Genomic DNA, 16,885 nt, shown 5'->3' on the forward strand with positions numbered 1-16,885 from the left:
AGTTGCGTAATAGTAAGAACGAATCAGTTTTATAACAGCGTGCAAAAAACTTGACGTCCATTATTGGCAAATTAGAAAATATCTTGAAATGAAAATGGTACATGCAACACGTTTCTCAGTATGGAAAGTGTTATATCATAATTCCTTCATCAAATCGCCTCCAATGTTTTACTGATTCTTTATTTTGTTAACGTATGATGTCACTGGATCTTTATAGAAGTCATTAGTTCGGTGGAATTAAAGAATGTGTCCGCATGAGCAGTTATGTCCTATTTGATGCAAAAATAGATGTTTGATAATAACTCTGCTTTAGTTCTCTTTTTTTTTTTCTCTCTCTTTCGACCATAGTAGATCTAGATGTTGTGACAGAGTAGATATCTCTAGCTCGTTTAATCTCACAATCTAGATTAGGATATATTTTAGTTCATTGATAATGCTAACTATATGTCATTGGAAAGATCTTAATCTTCCCTAGACTCTACTGTTTCTTTTGCGTTAGCACACCACCCCTCCCTTTCTTTCTTTTTTTAATCCGTTTGGGGAAAGTAGTAGTGAGAAAAAAAAAGTATACAAGCATGAGTAAATGACGGTGTGTGTGTGGTGCAGTAATATTTGCTTTTTTTAACTTTTTCAGTCATTTGACTGCGGCCATGCTGGGGCGCCACCGTCAAGGGTTTTATATATAAATGGAACAAAAACGCAATAGAGGACAATAAAGCATCCGGACAGATAGACGATACAATTAGAGGGACAGGAATGGACGTGTCATTCGTGGCGTTCTTTCGTCAGTCAAGTTACCAGATGTCGTTACAGTTTCGGGCAGTTACACTTGAGACTGTTCGATCTGGTTGCCCGCCAAAAAGTTTAAGCTAAGAGCATTAGATTTTTTGTAAGAAAGCAAGCGAATGTTTATGACAGCAAAGACAAAAACGGAGAACATGTTACACAGTTACAAATACAAACAACAAGAATATAACAACGGGTGTCTTTCGACTGAGGACGAATCAAATTGAGGAGGCGTGTATAAAGTGAAAGCCTTAAGGCAGGTACAAAGGAGATGGACTTTTGGTGGGGGGGGGGCATCCAGATCGAACAGACTCAAGTGTAACTTCCTGAAACTATAAGGACATCAGGTGACTTGACTGACAAAAGAGCGTCACGAATGACCCGTCCTTTCCTGTCCCTCTAATTGTTGTTTTTCCTGTCCGCCTTGTATCGTCTATCTGTCCACATGTTTTATTGTCCTCTTTTGCGTTTTTGTTCCATTATATATATATATATATATATATATATATATACACTTAGCGGTATTTCGTCTGTCTATATATATATATATATATATCATTGTTTATTTGAACAGCAGCTTGGTCATTTCCTTATAGCGTGTACTTGATGACGTACATAATTGACCTCACTGAGGCAACGGTTTCTACGTTGCTGTGGTATTTGAATGCTCTTAAAAGAGTTTCATTATAAGGTACAAACCCATTCGTTGTTGTTTGCTTTTCCATTCTTATGAGATTCAACTCCTCCCATTGCAACTGATCTTCGTCTACGAAGAGATGGTCTCTCTGTCTCTTTTTCTGCCTTTTGATTAAGATGATAAAGATTATTTTATTTTAAATAAAATAGTGATTTTCCCTTTAAGAAAAAAATCAAGTACCCGTGATTCAAAAATATCTCATAAAAATATAGGAAGAATTTCTACCTTTCAAGTCCACAGCACTCCGAAAGTTGTGTAAAGGATTAAGGGAAGAAAAAAGAAAGCAGGAAGAAAAGACGGACAGACGACGCCTCTTTGTAGTGTCGATATTTTCAACTTTTCTTATTTTTACTTAAAGGGAGAAATGGCTATTTTATTTGTAATCTTTATCATCTTAATCAAATGACAGGAAAACAGACAAACTTTGAGTTTGTGTAATATATTCTTTTATTTGTTTCAGTCATTCGACTGTTGCCATGCTGGAGCACCGCCTTTAGTCGAGCAGATCGACTCTAGGACTTATTCTTTGTAAGCCTAGTACTTATTCTATCGACCGCTAAGTTACGGGGACGTAAACACACCAGCATCGGTTGCCAAGCAATGTTAGAGGGGACAAACACACACACACAAACATACACACACACACAAACATACACACAGTATATATATATATATATATATATATATATATATACACGACGGGCTTCTTTCAGTTTCCGTCTACCAAATCCCCTCACAAGGCTTTGGTCGGCCCAAGTCTATAGTAGAAGACACTTGCCTAAAGTGCCACGCAGTTACTTACCATGCAGTCATGCTTGTGCATATATATGCATTTTCTAAATTACTCTCTTCAGAACACCAATATTCTCTTTTACTCTTTTACTTGTTTCAGTCATTTGACTGCGGCCATGCTGGAGCACCGCCTTTAGTCGAGCATATCGACCCCATGACTTATTCTTTGTAAGCTTAGTACTTACTCTATCGGTCTCTTTTGCCGAACCGCTAAGTTACGGGGACATAAACACACCACCATCGGTTGTCAAGCGATGTTGGTGGGGGGGGAGACAAACACACAAAAATATATATACATATACATATATACGACGGGCTTCTTTCAGTTTCTGTCTACCAAATCCACTCACAAGGCTTTGGTCGGCCCGAGGCTATATAGTAGAAGACACTTGCCCAAGGTGCCTCGTAGTGGGAGTGAACCCGGAACCATGTGGTTGGTAAGCAAGCTACTTACCACACAGCCACTCCTGCGCCTATATTGAAAATTGTGATGTGTTCTCAGAAATTAAGATTGAGATGCTCTTATAATGAAATATCAAATTTGAATTCGAATTCATGTTGAAATTCCATAGTCTAATAAACAAACTCAAATAAAATTAAATAACAGAAAATATTTCATCGACCTGAATTCAGACATTTCTTTTCTTGAAACCTAATGAATTTCGATAATTTATTTCAGATCCTTGCAAACAACCTGGAAGGATTGCTTATCGTGAGGTTTTTTCCTGTGCTGCCTACTATAAATGTAAAAACGGGACACGGGAAAGTCAACGTACTTGTTGCGAAGATCGTTACAGATTTGATGAAATTTCACAGGAATGTGTGGAAGATGAACTGTGTCGTTCCAACTGTCACAGCAAAATTACTCTTGTGTCAGACAGTCCACCGCTAAGTAAGTTTTTATAACTATCTTTGTAGTATATTTAATGTATATAAACATGTAACTCTGCGTGTTGTTGGTTGGTTATGCTTGTGAGGCTGCGTGTAATTGAAACAAAAACACCGTTCCGACATTAAATGAGATTTTATTTACGCCGCACAAGTCATACTGAAGTTGGTCCTGAATTACAAAAATCTTCACATAGAGTCGACATGATGTAAGAAACATATTGCAACATGTACGGTTAGCTAAATACAAATACTGAGTACTGAGGCTGGGTTATACATACACAGGAATGTATATACACCTCGCTTCGTATCTGCCATCATGTAACACATATCAAGGTGAGAATGCAGTCGTTAGAAGCACAGAGAGAGAAGGGAGACCGCAGCTTCGCAGATACTGGAGTTTGAATTATAAACTTATTACCGAGAACAATCTAGAAGGATGAAAACCGGTTGATGATTGACTGATAACTCGCCTTCACACGTAAATGAGTCGGGCGAGGTTGTGGTTTGAAATTCGTAATGTGGTGACTCGGGTTCAAGTCTCGCTATACACACTGTTGAAAGGCAATTGTGCTGTGTTTAAAAACACAACATATATCAGAAGGTTATGAAAAATCGTCCTGTCGACAGCTAACAAGAACGATAGGGACATTTCGGCAGTCCAATAACCGAAAGAAGTAAAAGATAAAAAGATACTTTAAGGGGAGAAAAAATATCGTCTCGGCAACAGCCAACGAGAATGCCCTCTCCAATGTATATATAGATGGATATGTTGTGGAGCCATCTAATGTGACTCTACTCAGAAGGCTGTAATATTATTTGATAGGAACACGGTATAAAGAAATACATGGAACAAGGCGGTAACTTTAAATACCTTTAATGTGGCCACACGTATATATACAAGCTGAATGATAAATGAAAATGGTTTGATGCGTAGAAGCCATTGTCTTCTCCTGTGCTCCTGACTGCTAACTGGCGTGTGATGTGAGAGAGAGACTAGACTGTCCGATGTCTTGGTGAGAAAAGAGGAAGAGATGAGTCTCTGAACCTTAATGTTGCGCAATGCCCTCTTTTTTTTTTTTTCGACTAATTACTTTTAGTAGAGTTCATTCTGTTGTATAGGTTTGGACCAAGTCTCTGCTTTGAAGATAACTTCCTCCCTGCCTTCCACCAGCCTCAAGCATTCTGAAGAAAATAAAGGGTCGTGGGCGTGTCTAACTAAATGATAACAAGAAATAACTTTCAGATAACCTTACCCAGCTATCTCACCTATCTATAAATAAGTATCACGTATTAAAATATTGGTTTGAAATTTTGGCACAAGGACAGCAATTTCGGAGGCGTGTATAAGTCGATTACATCGACCCCAATCCTCCACTGGAACTTATTTTATCGACCCTGGAAGGATGAAAGGAAAAGTCAACCTCGGCAGAATTTGAACTCAGAGCATAAAGACGGACGAAATGCCACCATGCCTTTTGTCCGGCGCAGTTACGATTCTGCTAGCTCATCGCCTTCACATGATAAAATATTAGCTATTCTGTAAGATGAATAAGAAAATTCTTATATTTCGGTATCGGAGAGAGATGAGTTGTTTGGTTTCTCTGTCAAATGATGCTATCTCAAATGTTAGAGTGTTCTTCTTGATCATGATATAAAATTTATTCCACTTTTTAAACTATTTGTAATTACTGTTTGCCGACTCATGTATCAACTAATTTCTATAAATTCTGTTGTTTTACTTAATAGAATATAGGCTAGAAAAAGCTCCGTCAACATACACTGCGAGGGCGCAATCTCTTGACATCTGAAATATTTATCTCATCTCTTAGATCGGAAGTTCCCGGCAAGAACTTTGTAAAAATGATTTTCTTCGTATACTATTATTAGTGCTGATTTATATCGAGTAAAGACTGTTTTAATATTCATCTACCCTGTTCCAAGAGTGACAGAATCTGTAACTGAATAAAATTGAAAGACAAACTGTTGAAATTTACACCAATTTCTGAGGCATTATTTTGAGAAGAAACATTACAAATATACTTTTTGATTGTCTATCTCTCAAAAAGATGACGTTGTTGATTTCAAAAAAAGTGAGCGGAGAGTTTTGCGTATCCTGCAGTTACCAGATTCAATGTCTTGATTGGATCCTTCCTCAGTTTTAACCAGGAGCATTTAATTGTTCCACCAAATGAACTAACTACTCGTTTATTAAAATGTAATTGACTAAGTGATTCACAAATACCTGTACCGTTCAAACAGTTCTCTGGTTGAATCAACATGACATAGTATGTGACTAGGCTACACTTTGAATTATAAGTATGTAGTGGCGCGAAATTATAGCGGCCATTGAGGAAGTACTATTCTGCGCATGCGCAGGGGACTTCACCACCGGAAGCCCCTCGAGTTGCGCATGCGTAGTAAAACTCGTACTTAAACAGTGAGTTTCACTTTCTCAGCGAGTTGAGCCTCAGACCTTCTACGTGACAACACCTCACTCCTCCACGAAGCACTTTTACACTGTTCTCTGGCAGGCATCAAGGAAGACCATAACCTTCCAATACCAACTACAACTTAATCAGCGGCTGCTAAGCTGAATGACATGAATTGTGAAACCAAGCATCATCATAAATAAAACCTTTTTATTATGTTGTTAATTGTTCTAATGTCTCTTCATATATAATACTGTTGAAAGGTGATAGAGAGAGACTAAAGTCTCTATTACAACTATCATACCTATTTACAAGTACAACCTTTCTGACTTGCTTCCACGCAGCTTCAGTCTCCTCAATGTCATTCACAAGCTACTTGGATCGACTCAAGACTGCAGGGTCAAGCAGAAAAAATTCCATTTGCTCAAGATGCTACGCAGTGGTTCGAGAAGATTCGAATCCAGGATTTCATGATTCTGAAGCGAACTTCCCAATGACTCTTCCATCCTAGCAAACGGTCTCTCTTCGCATACAAACATATTTGCATATATTAAACTCATATTAAAGCACGTACATTTATAAAATGCAACAGTACACAACGAAACATGTGAAATGAATAATATATAATATATTTTTTTTTAATTTTCAGTCCCACTTTGTACCAAAAAAGCAGTTTTAGATGACATACGCTTCTACATACAAGACGTTCACGGCTACAATTACCGGATGCCGTGTCCTCTCGGAACCATCTTCTCTGTTGACACATGTTCCTGCATCAGAGGTCGTCGAAATATCACAAGTTAGTAGGCACCACTTCTCTTAACTACTGAAGCACTTATTTTGTCTACTCTGAAGATTGTGCCCAGAATTATTTTTACTATCAAAGAGATATTGTTCATATGTATTTTATTGGGATTATTGAAGAGATAGAGTTTCTCTGTTGAGGATTATTTCAAGGTAGATAACTTTACTCAGACTAAACTAGCAAAGAAGTCATTTTAAATATAACTTTAAAATTTGTTCTCGTGTTTGCTAAGAAGCTGTTGGATGAAATCAGATACCGAAGAAAATACTGTTATTTGAAAGTATAAATATAGTGATTATGTCGTGGTGCTTTTGAAAACGATTAAGTTATTCTGTCTCCCCTGAAAGAAGTTTTGCTATTCTGTACATAGATATGCTGCAAATTCAACGTAAAATGTCCAGGTTGTTTGTGAATGACGCCTGTGTGCTAATGGTTATCGAGAAGTAATAGATGATATCATCTACCAGAAGAAAAATTAGCAATAAATAATCTAATTTCAATTATATTCTATATACCCAATGACTGGTGTAGCAGCATCATAGTCAACTGCTACAAAGGTAAAGGGGACGCTTTAGATACAAATAATTACAGAGGCATCAAGCTGTTAGATCAGGTTATGAAAGTTACAGAGAGGGTCATAGCCCAACTAATTAGGGAGCGAATCAATTTAGATGAGATGCAGTTTGGGTTCGTGCCAGGTAAAAGCACTACTGATGCCTTATTTCTAGTGAGACAGTTGCAGGAGAAATACCTAGCTAAGGATAAACCTCTGTACCTGGCTTTCGTTGACATGGAGAAAGCCTTTGACAGGGTCCCCCGATCCCTTATCTGGTGGTCAATGAGGAAACTTGGGATAGAAGAATGGTTAGTGAGAGCTGTGCGAGCCATGTACAGAGATGCTGCTAGTAAGGTGAGGGTTGGAAATGAGTACAGCAATGAATTCCGGGTAGAGGTAGGGGTCCACCAAGGTTCCGTCCTCAGCCCCCTATTATTTACCATAGTCCTCCAGGCAATCACAGAGGAGTTCAAGACAGGTTGCCCCTGGGAGCTCCTCTATGCTGATGACCTTGCCCTAATTACGGAGTCACTATCAGAACTAGAGGAGAAGTTTCAGGTGTGGAAGCAAGGTCTAGAATTGAAGGGCCTTAGAATCAACTTAGCTAAAACCAAAATCCTAATAAGTAGGAAGGTAGATAAAACACAAACCCCTTCAGGTAGATGGCCCTGCTCAGTATGTAGAAAAGGAGTAGGTAGTAACTCCTATAAGATGTACCCGGTGCAAGCTATGGACACATAAGAGGTGCAGCAACATCAAAGGCAGGTTAACTAGCAAGTTAGTTTTTGTTTGTGGCAGATGTTCAGGTGCAATAAAGACTGCAAACAAACAGGAAACAACTTCTATCTCATTCCAGGGTGAAAAACTAGAGGTAGTCGATAGCTTCCGCTATCTGGGCGACCAAGTTAGTAGTGGGGGTGGGTGCGCTGAAAGTGTAGCTGCTAGAATAAGAATAGCCTGGGCAAAGTTTAGAGAGCTCTTACCCCTGCTGGCGACAAAGGGACTCTCACTCAGAGTAAAAGGCAGACTGTATGACGCATGCGTACGAACAACCATGCTACATGGCAGTGAAACATGGGCTGTAACTGCTGAGGACATACGTAAGCTCGCAAAGAATGAAGCCAGTATGCTCCGTTGGATGTGTAATGTCAATGTGAATACCCGTCAGAGTGTAAGTATCTTGAGAGAAAAGCTGAACATTAGAAGCATCAGTTGTGGCGTGCAAGAGAGACGATTGCGCTGGTATGGACATGTGGTGAGAATGGAGGAGGATAGCTGCGTGAAAAAGTGCCACACCCTAACACTTGAGGGAACCCGTGGAAGAGGTAGGCCCAGGAAGACCTGGGCTGAGGTGGTGAGGCAAGACCTTCGTACATTGGGCCTCAACGAGGCGATGACTACGGACCGAGACCTTTGGAAATGTGCTGTGCGTGAGAAGACCCGGCAAGCCAAGTAAGATCGTTGCCAGTGCCCCTGGACTGGTTCTTGTGCGGGTGGCACATGAGATGCACCATTTTGAGCGTGGCCGTTGCCAGTACCGCCTGACTGGCTCCTGTAGGATTTTCGAGCGAGATCGTTGCCAGTGCCCCTGGACTGGCTTGTGCGGGTGGCACATAAAAGACACCATTTCGAGCGTGGCCGTTTTCGTGCGGGTGACACGTAAAAGCACCCACTACACTCTCTGAGTGGTTGGCGTTAGGAAGGGCATCCAGCTGTAGAAACTCTGCCAAATGAGACTGGAGCCTGGTGTTGCCATCCGGTTTCACCAGTCCTCAGTCAAATCGTCCAACCCATGCTAGCATGGAAAGCGGACGTTAAACGATGATGATGATGATGATGATGATGATTACAAAATAGGGTCATAATACCCAAATAGTGTAACAGGTTTTAATAAAGTTGTGTTAAGTTACCTCCCTTGGAAAAAATTTCATTAGCGCAAAATTATTGATTTCAAATTTTGGCACAAAGCCAGAAATTTCGGGGAAAGGGCTAAATCGATAGTATTGACCTTAGTGTTCAACTAGTACCTATCTTATCGAACCTGAAAGGATGAAAGATAAAGTCGATCTCGGCGGATTTTGAACTCAGAACACAAAAACAGACGAAACACTGCAAAATGTTTTTGATTTTAGCAAAATTGAGAAATATTTAATGCTCGTCTCGTTTCTCTTCAAAAACCAATTTTATTAAATTTCACTTATGAGAACAGAGCCTGTAAAATGTAAAGATAGTCACATATAGATCGCCCAAATTATCCTTTAATTTCACGTCCTAATTTTCTGTTATTTTTGTTTCCCTAGGCAAGTTTCTTACAATCTCTTACATAATACCTCCTCCAGCTTGAAGGAAATTGCATGCACGATCGTCTTAAAGCATTGACATACTGGTCAGTTTCCCAGGGTCTGCACAGGTCCAGGAGCCTAATTCTAATTTACGTATTCTGTGGCTTACTATCTATAAATAAATACTACAGCGCCCAATGCATTGATTTGCCCAAGGGCTGCACTGGTCTAGGAGACTACTTTTAATCTATGTATACTGTGGCTTATTGTCAATAAATAAATACTTACCAAGCCACTATTCAATAAGTTTCCATTGTATGTAATATAAATATCCATGTTTATTTTGAAAGAAGAACTTTTTAATCACTCTTCTTCCTTTTTTTCTTTTTTGTTTGTATATTTTATTCAGAATAATTGTTGAAGAATTAACTTCTTCTCTTGCAGACATTATTAAAAGATGTGAACCCTTTATTCACCTTCCTTTTGACAAAGATTGGAAGGATTACTCTAAATATCCTAAGGGAACTGGAGCCAGATCAGTCACTATTCTCCCTGTAGAGGGAGCCTCAGGTTCTGCTGCTGCTTTTTTTAATGACTCATCTGTTACTGTTTGGGCATTGAACAATATGTTTTTTGGCTCCAACTTCACTCTTTCCTTTCGATTCCGACCAGCTGAGACGACAAATGGCCGATTTGCTCTCGTCGATAACAGCGACTGTGATAAAAGTGCGACATTTGGTGTTGCCTATGAAAGGACTGAAATATCCAGAACTATCTATGGTGGCTTTATTTTGAATGATGAGTCAGTGGTGAGACTGCAAGCTGATTTGGTAAGAATATTCTCGACCTGCTATAAATGTTTTCTTTGACTTTTATTGCTATTTATTTGATAAAAATATTTAACCCTTTAGCATTCAGATTACTCTGTCAAATGTAATCCATATTCATTCAGATTGCTTTGAATTAATTATGCATTATCTTGTAGCTTTGAGATTTCACTGATGTGATTGTATATTTTTAACATGACATCGTTAGGTAGGCATGACAGACCAGATACGGCCAGTTTGAAGATAAAACAGGGAGGAAATTTTTGGCTAGATATGGCTGGTTTAAATGCTAATGTATTAAATATGTACAGAATGAGCAGAGTGGTAGAGAAAATGCTTTATAATATTAATTATTCTCAGAGCTGCAACCCTATTTAATTCCCTTCATACTTATGCATTTTCCTATGGATGATGTCTGGCTAGAATAGTTCAAACTGACCCTTTTGATAATATAAGACACTTACCCAGTGTCATGCAGTGGGCTTGAACCCAAAACCATGTGGTTGTGAAACAAACTTCTTGCCAGACAGCCACACCTGCACACAAGCATACACATGCCATGCTTGAGAAGAAGATCCATCAAGCCATGTAAAATCACAGTCATGGTGTCACAGATACTGGTGTCATGCAAATGGCACGTAAAAGCAGCCATTACACTTTTGGAGTGGTTGACATAGGGAATGGCATCCAGCTGTAGAAGCCATGCCAAATCAGACTGGGGTCTGGTGCAGCCCCTTCCAGCTTGCCAGCCCTGCTCAAACTATCCAACTCATGCCAGCATGGACAAAAGATGTTAAATGATGATGATGATGATGACGATAATATATATATATATATATAGAACGAAAGAGAGAAATGAAGAAGAGAAACTAGAAGGTGAAAAGAAGACATATATAATGCAAATAAAATTGTTAAAAGTCAATTTATTGATGTTTCTTATTGATGCCCCAGAAACCTGATCAATGGCATAGCGTGACTCTTTTGAAAACTGGCTATCGTGTGGAACTGTGGGTTGATGGCCTGAAAACTTCCAAATTAGGAAACGGTAAGTACTAATTATATTTTATATATATACATTAAAGTAATTATGACAGTGCAGATGAGGAGCTAATTGTGTATCAGAAAATAAATAGGTAATTCTTATCATTGTCTGTATATTGTATCCATGATCAAAGCGCTTAACTTTCAAGTGGCCTTGACCTCAAAGTTATAAATAAGTGCCACATAAGCTGATGTGGGAGCCTCTATGTGCTCACTCAACTTACTAGAAATAGATGCTAAATTCCCTTTATATCATAGCCCTAACGTCTTGACAAGGTGACAGATACATTGGGTCAGGTACTCCTAGATACAAAATGCCTTAGAGAAACATAAGATAGTCATGAGTGGAATGCCTTTAATTGCATTGAATGCTGCATCAAGTGTTAAAGTTGTATTTTCTAAGTGACACTGTCAAATGGGATGAGATATAAGTTCATTGATAAAAGCATCTCTAATCATTTCTTGTTGATAAATTACTCCAGTAATTGAAGGTACAATCCTTGGCAAGCAACTGCAAAGCTCTGAGATATTCATCAAGGCTTTCTCCTAGCTGTTGACGTCTAGTAGCCAAGCAGTGTCGAGCATATACCTCATTCTTTGGTGCATTATATAATTTCTCAAGATTTGCGATTGCCATATCATAATCAGTGCAATCAGAAATGAATTCGAATACTGTTAAGGATATCAAGTTTGTTAACAGCATTATGATTTGCACTTACCAAAGTAAGGAAGCTTGTGAAAGTTCTCTTCCAGTGTACCCATGCCTTGTCAGATCCTTAAGCACTTGGTATGGTGTCGAAGCATTCAGCGATGTAAAAGTTTATCCATAATATTTATGTCAAGAAGATTGAAATGAAAGAAATAAAACAAAGTTAATGATCAAAATATGTATTCTTTATTCCAACATAAGACCTTGGGAAAGGTTCTTCTTAAAATAAATATTAACAGGATTATCATGGAAAAGTAAAGTAAGTTAGAAACTGTTGAGTTGATACCATCATGTCAAGCACATCCTACTACATTATATATGCTTGTAGAGGCTTCCTTATAAAATAGTATAGAGGACACTCAGCAGAATCATATCAAACAGCATTGTTGCATAAGATAGATAGTTATGTATCATACTTCATTAACACATAGCACAATCCCTTGCATTTTTCTCATGTATGTTGACATGCTCTTTTTTAACCTGCTCTTTTTTGCTTTTTTATTCTTCTTTTAATGTAGCTGATATTAAGCGACTGGATTGTTCTTTAACTATTGGAAGAGGGACAAATCTGGATCCTTTTATTGGATTTATTGATGATGTAAGTTCCAATCAAATCAACTTACCTTTCCCATATAATCCACTTTTGAAATTTTTCTCAAAACAGAGTGAAAGGAATGAAAATGTGTTAAAGGAAGAGATAACAGAAGAGAGACAGCTATAGACAGTTACACAGTGGTTGTTGGTAAGGGGATTGAATAGAAAACTAGCATGAGTAATAGGGAAGCTAAGGGAGTAACTAAAGTGTGGGAGAGTAAGACATTTTCTCCCATAACTACCAAAATTAAATTTTGGATTTATAGAGGGTAAAAGTTGGGAACAAAAACAGGACAGTGGAGACAAACAAGGAAACCGAATAAAAACAAACATGGAGGGTTGTTAGACCAGAATGAGAGGAAAATAGTGAACTTTGGAAAAAATATTTTCTTTGAAAAAAGTAAAGAGGAGTAGATAGACAACCAACAGCTGATGAAGGGTCGTTCTCCGTGTTACTTGTCCTGTTTTCCATTTTTTTTTCTCTCATTGTTTGCGTATTTAACTCGTTTGTTTCGTACTCTATGTTGTTTACATAGTTGGCGATGTCCTGTACCAATATATGCATATATATATATATACATACATACATATATATATATATATATATATATATATATATATATATATATATATACATATATATTTTTTATAGTATTATTTAATTGAACGCCACGCATCCATTTCCACGTTAGTTTATCTTAACCTTTTTGATGTGACTCTACTCAATACTGTTTTCTCTCCCATCCTTCTCTAATTCCCTTTTTCTCCCCTTCACCATTTTCTATATGTCTATCTCCCTCTTTCTCCCCCTTTCTCTTTTTCTCTCTCTTGTTGCTCACAAGTGACCATCATCCATCTTTCTTCTTCCTGCACGACGTTCTAAGGACTGGACGTCTTCTATCCATCTCTCTCTTCTATTTCTATCTCTCTCTCTCTTCTATCTTTTCTCTTTTCAAAAAAATATTTCTCCCAGCATTCGCTATTTTCCTCTCATTCTGGTCTAACGGCCCTCCATGCTTGGTTTCATTCAGTTTCCTTGTATGTCTCCACTGTCCTGTTTTTGTTTCCAACTTTGACCCTCCATAGATCCTAAATTTTATTTTAGAATTTATGGGAGCTACTGTCTTTGAAGATTCATATTGTCATTGAATGCTTGAAATGAGGAGTAGATAGACAACTGACAACTGATGAAGGGTCGTTCTCCATGTTACTTGTCCTGTTTTCGATTTTTTTCTTTCATTGTTTGCGTATTTAACTTGTTTGTTTTTGTACTTCATGTTGTTTACATAGTTGGTGATTTCCTGTACCTATATATGTATATATATATATATATATATATATATATATACATACATACATGCATATATATATATATATATATATATATACATACATACATGCATATATATATATATATATATATATATATATATATATATATATATATATATACATACATATATATATATATATACATACATACATACATACATACACACTTCTGTTTGTGTGTGCATGTACATGCTTGTATGTTTGAATTTGTTATAGTTTTATTTTGTTTTTGATTATGTTACTTTGTATAGCTTTTTTTTTTTTTTTTTTGCTTCATGAAATATCTCCTTGTCCATATTATTTTTATTGTAGCATACCTGTGTCTTAGGAATGTCAATAGACTATCAATAGCAATTATATTTGTTATAAACAATGATATGCATATGGAAAAAGATAATGGAGAAGTTATGAAAAGAGTAAATGGAGCGAAAAACAGTAGAGGGGAAAAATATAATAAAAAAAATAAACAGAAAATAAATGAATGACAGAAACAAAGTAAAAAAGAAGAGAAAGATTGCAGGAGGAATGAGAGAGAGAGAGAGAGAGAGAGAGAGATGATGATGATGATGATGAGGATGATGATGATGAGGATGAGGATGATGATGATGATGATGATGATGAGGATGAGGATGATGATGATGATGATGATGATGAGAAAAAAAGATGAGTGAATATGGATATATAGAGAGAGAAATTCGAAAGAACAAAAGTGAGATAATGAGAGAAAGTGTGACATCTATGAAGTAAGTTCAAGTCTTATTGAAATGTTATGAGAACAATAGTTATGCTGCAATCAAGTGCAAGTCATTTACAACATTAGTGATCAAATATCAAGTTGAAAAACATATATTTTAAGTAAATGCACATTGCAAGAAGAGAAGATAATGAGTGCATTAGAAGGAAAGACAAGTGATTAAATTATGAAAAATTATTTTTAAAAAAGGGAGGACATGGAGGATAAAGCCCTTACATGTTTTTAGAGTTAGTTTCATGAGTTATATTGCCCATACATACTTACATGCATAGATATGTACATGCCTACATACATAACATATACATGAATAACATATGCACATATACATGAATAACATATGCACATATACATATATATGTAAATGCATGTATATATATATATATATATATATCATCATCATCATCATCGTTTAACGTCCGCTTTCCATGCTAGCATGGGTTGGACGATTTGACTGAGGACTGGTGAAACCGGATGGCAACACCAGGCTCCAATTTAATTTGGCAGAGTTTCTACAGCTGGATGCCCTTCCTAACGCCAACCACTCAGAGAGTGTAGTGGGTGCTTTTACGTGTCACCCGCACGAAAACGGCCACGCTCGAAATGGTGTCTTTTATGTGCCACCCGCACAAGCCAGTCCAGGGGCACTGGCAACGATCTCACTCGAAAATCCTACGGGAGCCAGTCAGGCGGTACTGGCAATGGCCACGCTCAAAATGGTGCATCTCATGTGCCACCCGCACAAGAGCCAGTCCAGGGGCACTGGCAACGATCTTACTTGGCTTGCCGGGTCTTCTCACGCACAGCACATTTCCAAAGGTCTCGGTCATGCACACACACACACACGCACTCATTCATTCATTATGTATAATAGCTAGGGTTTGATTCTCTGAAGAATTTCTAATAGGAGATATCTCACATGTTTTTCCTACATTTGCAATTTTGTAACTCCTATTTGCAAATGAAATACATATAATGGTGAAGAAATTATAGCAAAAATTTTTTCCAATCCCCTGATTTGGTATATATATATATACAAAATACAAAATGGCATTAGTGGTTAAGGTCAATCTGAGCTGAGACCCCCTTCGGTCATGACTGACCATGGGATTGCACCTAGAAAGTTACTCTCCCAGGCACAAGTCCGGGCAAGGTGCTTATGGAAGACCAGCAGTCACCCATGCGTACCGGCCTCCCCTGTCCACGCCACCAGTGTTATCCAAGGGAAAGGCAAAGACCGATACAGCTTGGCACCTGTGACATCGCAACTCATTTCTACAGCTGAGTGAACTGAAGCAACGTGAAATAAAGTGTCTTACTCAGGAACACAACACGCAGCCCGGTCCGGGATTCGTACTCACAACCTCACGATAGTAAGCTCGACACTCTCACCACTGAGCCATGCACCTTCACTGTCAATCAACTGACAAGCAAATCTGTGGTATTGAGCAGAATATTTGTTATAACGATATTTCTACTTCAGCAACTCAGTGCTGAAACTGTCTGAAATGTAATGGAAAATAGGTCAGTTTCAAAACATTGATGTCCAGGTCACAAAAACAAAGTTTGAAGGGTATAGTAGTGATTTCCTTTGATTTCTAGATAGAAGCAAATAGGAAGTAACAGTTACTGACCAAAGACAAAAAAAATTTTTATTTAGTTGAAACAGCAACACCTCATTCTATAAGTTTTAAATAGTACCCACCAACAACTTAATGTATTTTGGAACATTATTCAATTTCTATGTTGTTTTAAAATTGCTGTCATTTTTTTCATACATTTGCATAAATTATGTTAATTGTTTTGATATCTTATCATTTGATGCTTTCTGTTTAGTTGCAGTTTTTTAAATGTACTCCAGAGGAATACTTTTAATGGATACCAAATAATAACAACAACAACAAGGAATCATGACCAATAGCTTTCTTCCATGGGAAAGTCCATATATTTCATTTAAAATGTAGTTTATTCTTTAAAAATAAATTGTTGATGTTATATAAAAAAAACTGTAATCTTCAAAATTAAAAAAAACAACTATATAACATAAAATATGGCTGTAAAATGTGTATGACTTTGTTATTTTGCATGTTTTGTATTAAAAGTAATAAGTGCTATTGCTTTATTTTGCTTTACATTTTATATAAGCAACAATCAAGATTGCCTGACTAATATAAACAGTAAACATAAGATAAATTCCTCATCTCAGAAATATAAAATTATATTCTACTTTCATTTCTCTTTTCTTTGTTGTTTGCCAGATTAACATAGGATTAACTATCATCTACTTCTAAAGGATTGCTTTTGACTAAACTCTGAGCTTAGCATTATGATTAAAAAAAAATGAGCTTCATAGCATCCCATTTTCTTCATAAATATATCAGGCCCTTGCCTGA

At 37.3% G+C, this 16,885-nt stretch overlaps 1 protein-coding gene across 1 annotated transcript in view; it reads left to right on the forward strand.

Annotated features, from left to right (window-relative positions):
* LOC106881668 (protein PIF) overlaps nt 1-16,554 on the forward strand; it is a 49,162-nt gene extending 32,608 nt beyond the window's left edge. The window contains exons 4-9 of the mRNA XM_014932134.3: nt 2,955-3,167; nt 6,245-6,394; nt 9,683-10,068; nt 11,017-11,110; nt 12,334-12,413; nt 16,329-16,554. Of these exons, the coding sequence (XP_014787620.1) occupies nt 2,955-3,167; nt 6,245-6,394; nt 9,683-10,068; nt 11,017-11,110; nt 12,334-12,413; nt 16,329-16,367 (962 nt within the window). The 3' untranslated portion in view covers nt 16,368-16,554. The remainder of the gene's footprint in view (nt 1-2,954; nt 3,168-6,244; nt 6,395-9,682; nt 10,069-11,016; nt 11,111-12,333; nt 12,414-16,328) is intronic.
* Nucleotides 16,555-16,885: the final 331 nt, after the last annotated feature.

The sequence above is a fragment of the Octopus bimaculoides genome, chromosome 14 (genome assembly GCF_046866305.1).
Source record: "Octopus bimaculoides isolate indiv1 chromosome 14, ASM4686630v1, whole genome shotgun sequence".
In the NCBI taxonomy this organism is placed as follows: Eukaryota; Metazoa; Mollusca; class Cephalopoda; order Octopoda; family Octopodidae; genus Octopus; species Octopus bimaculoides.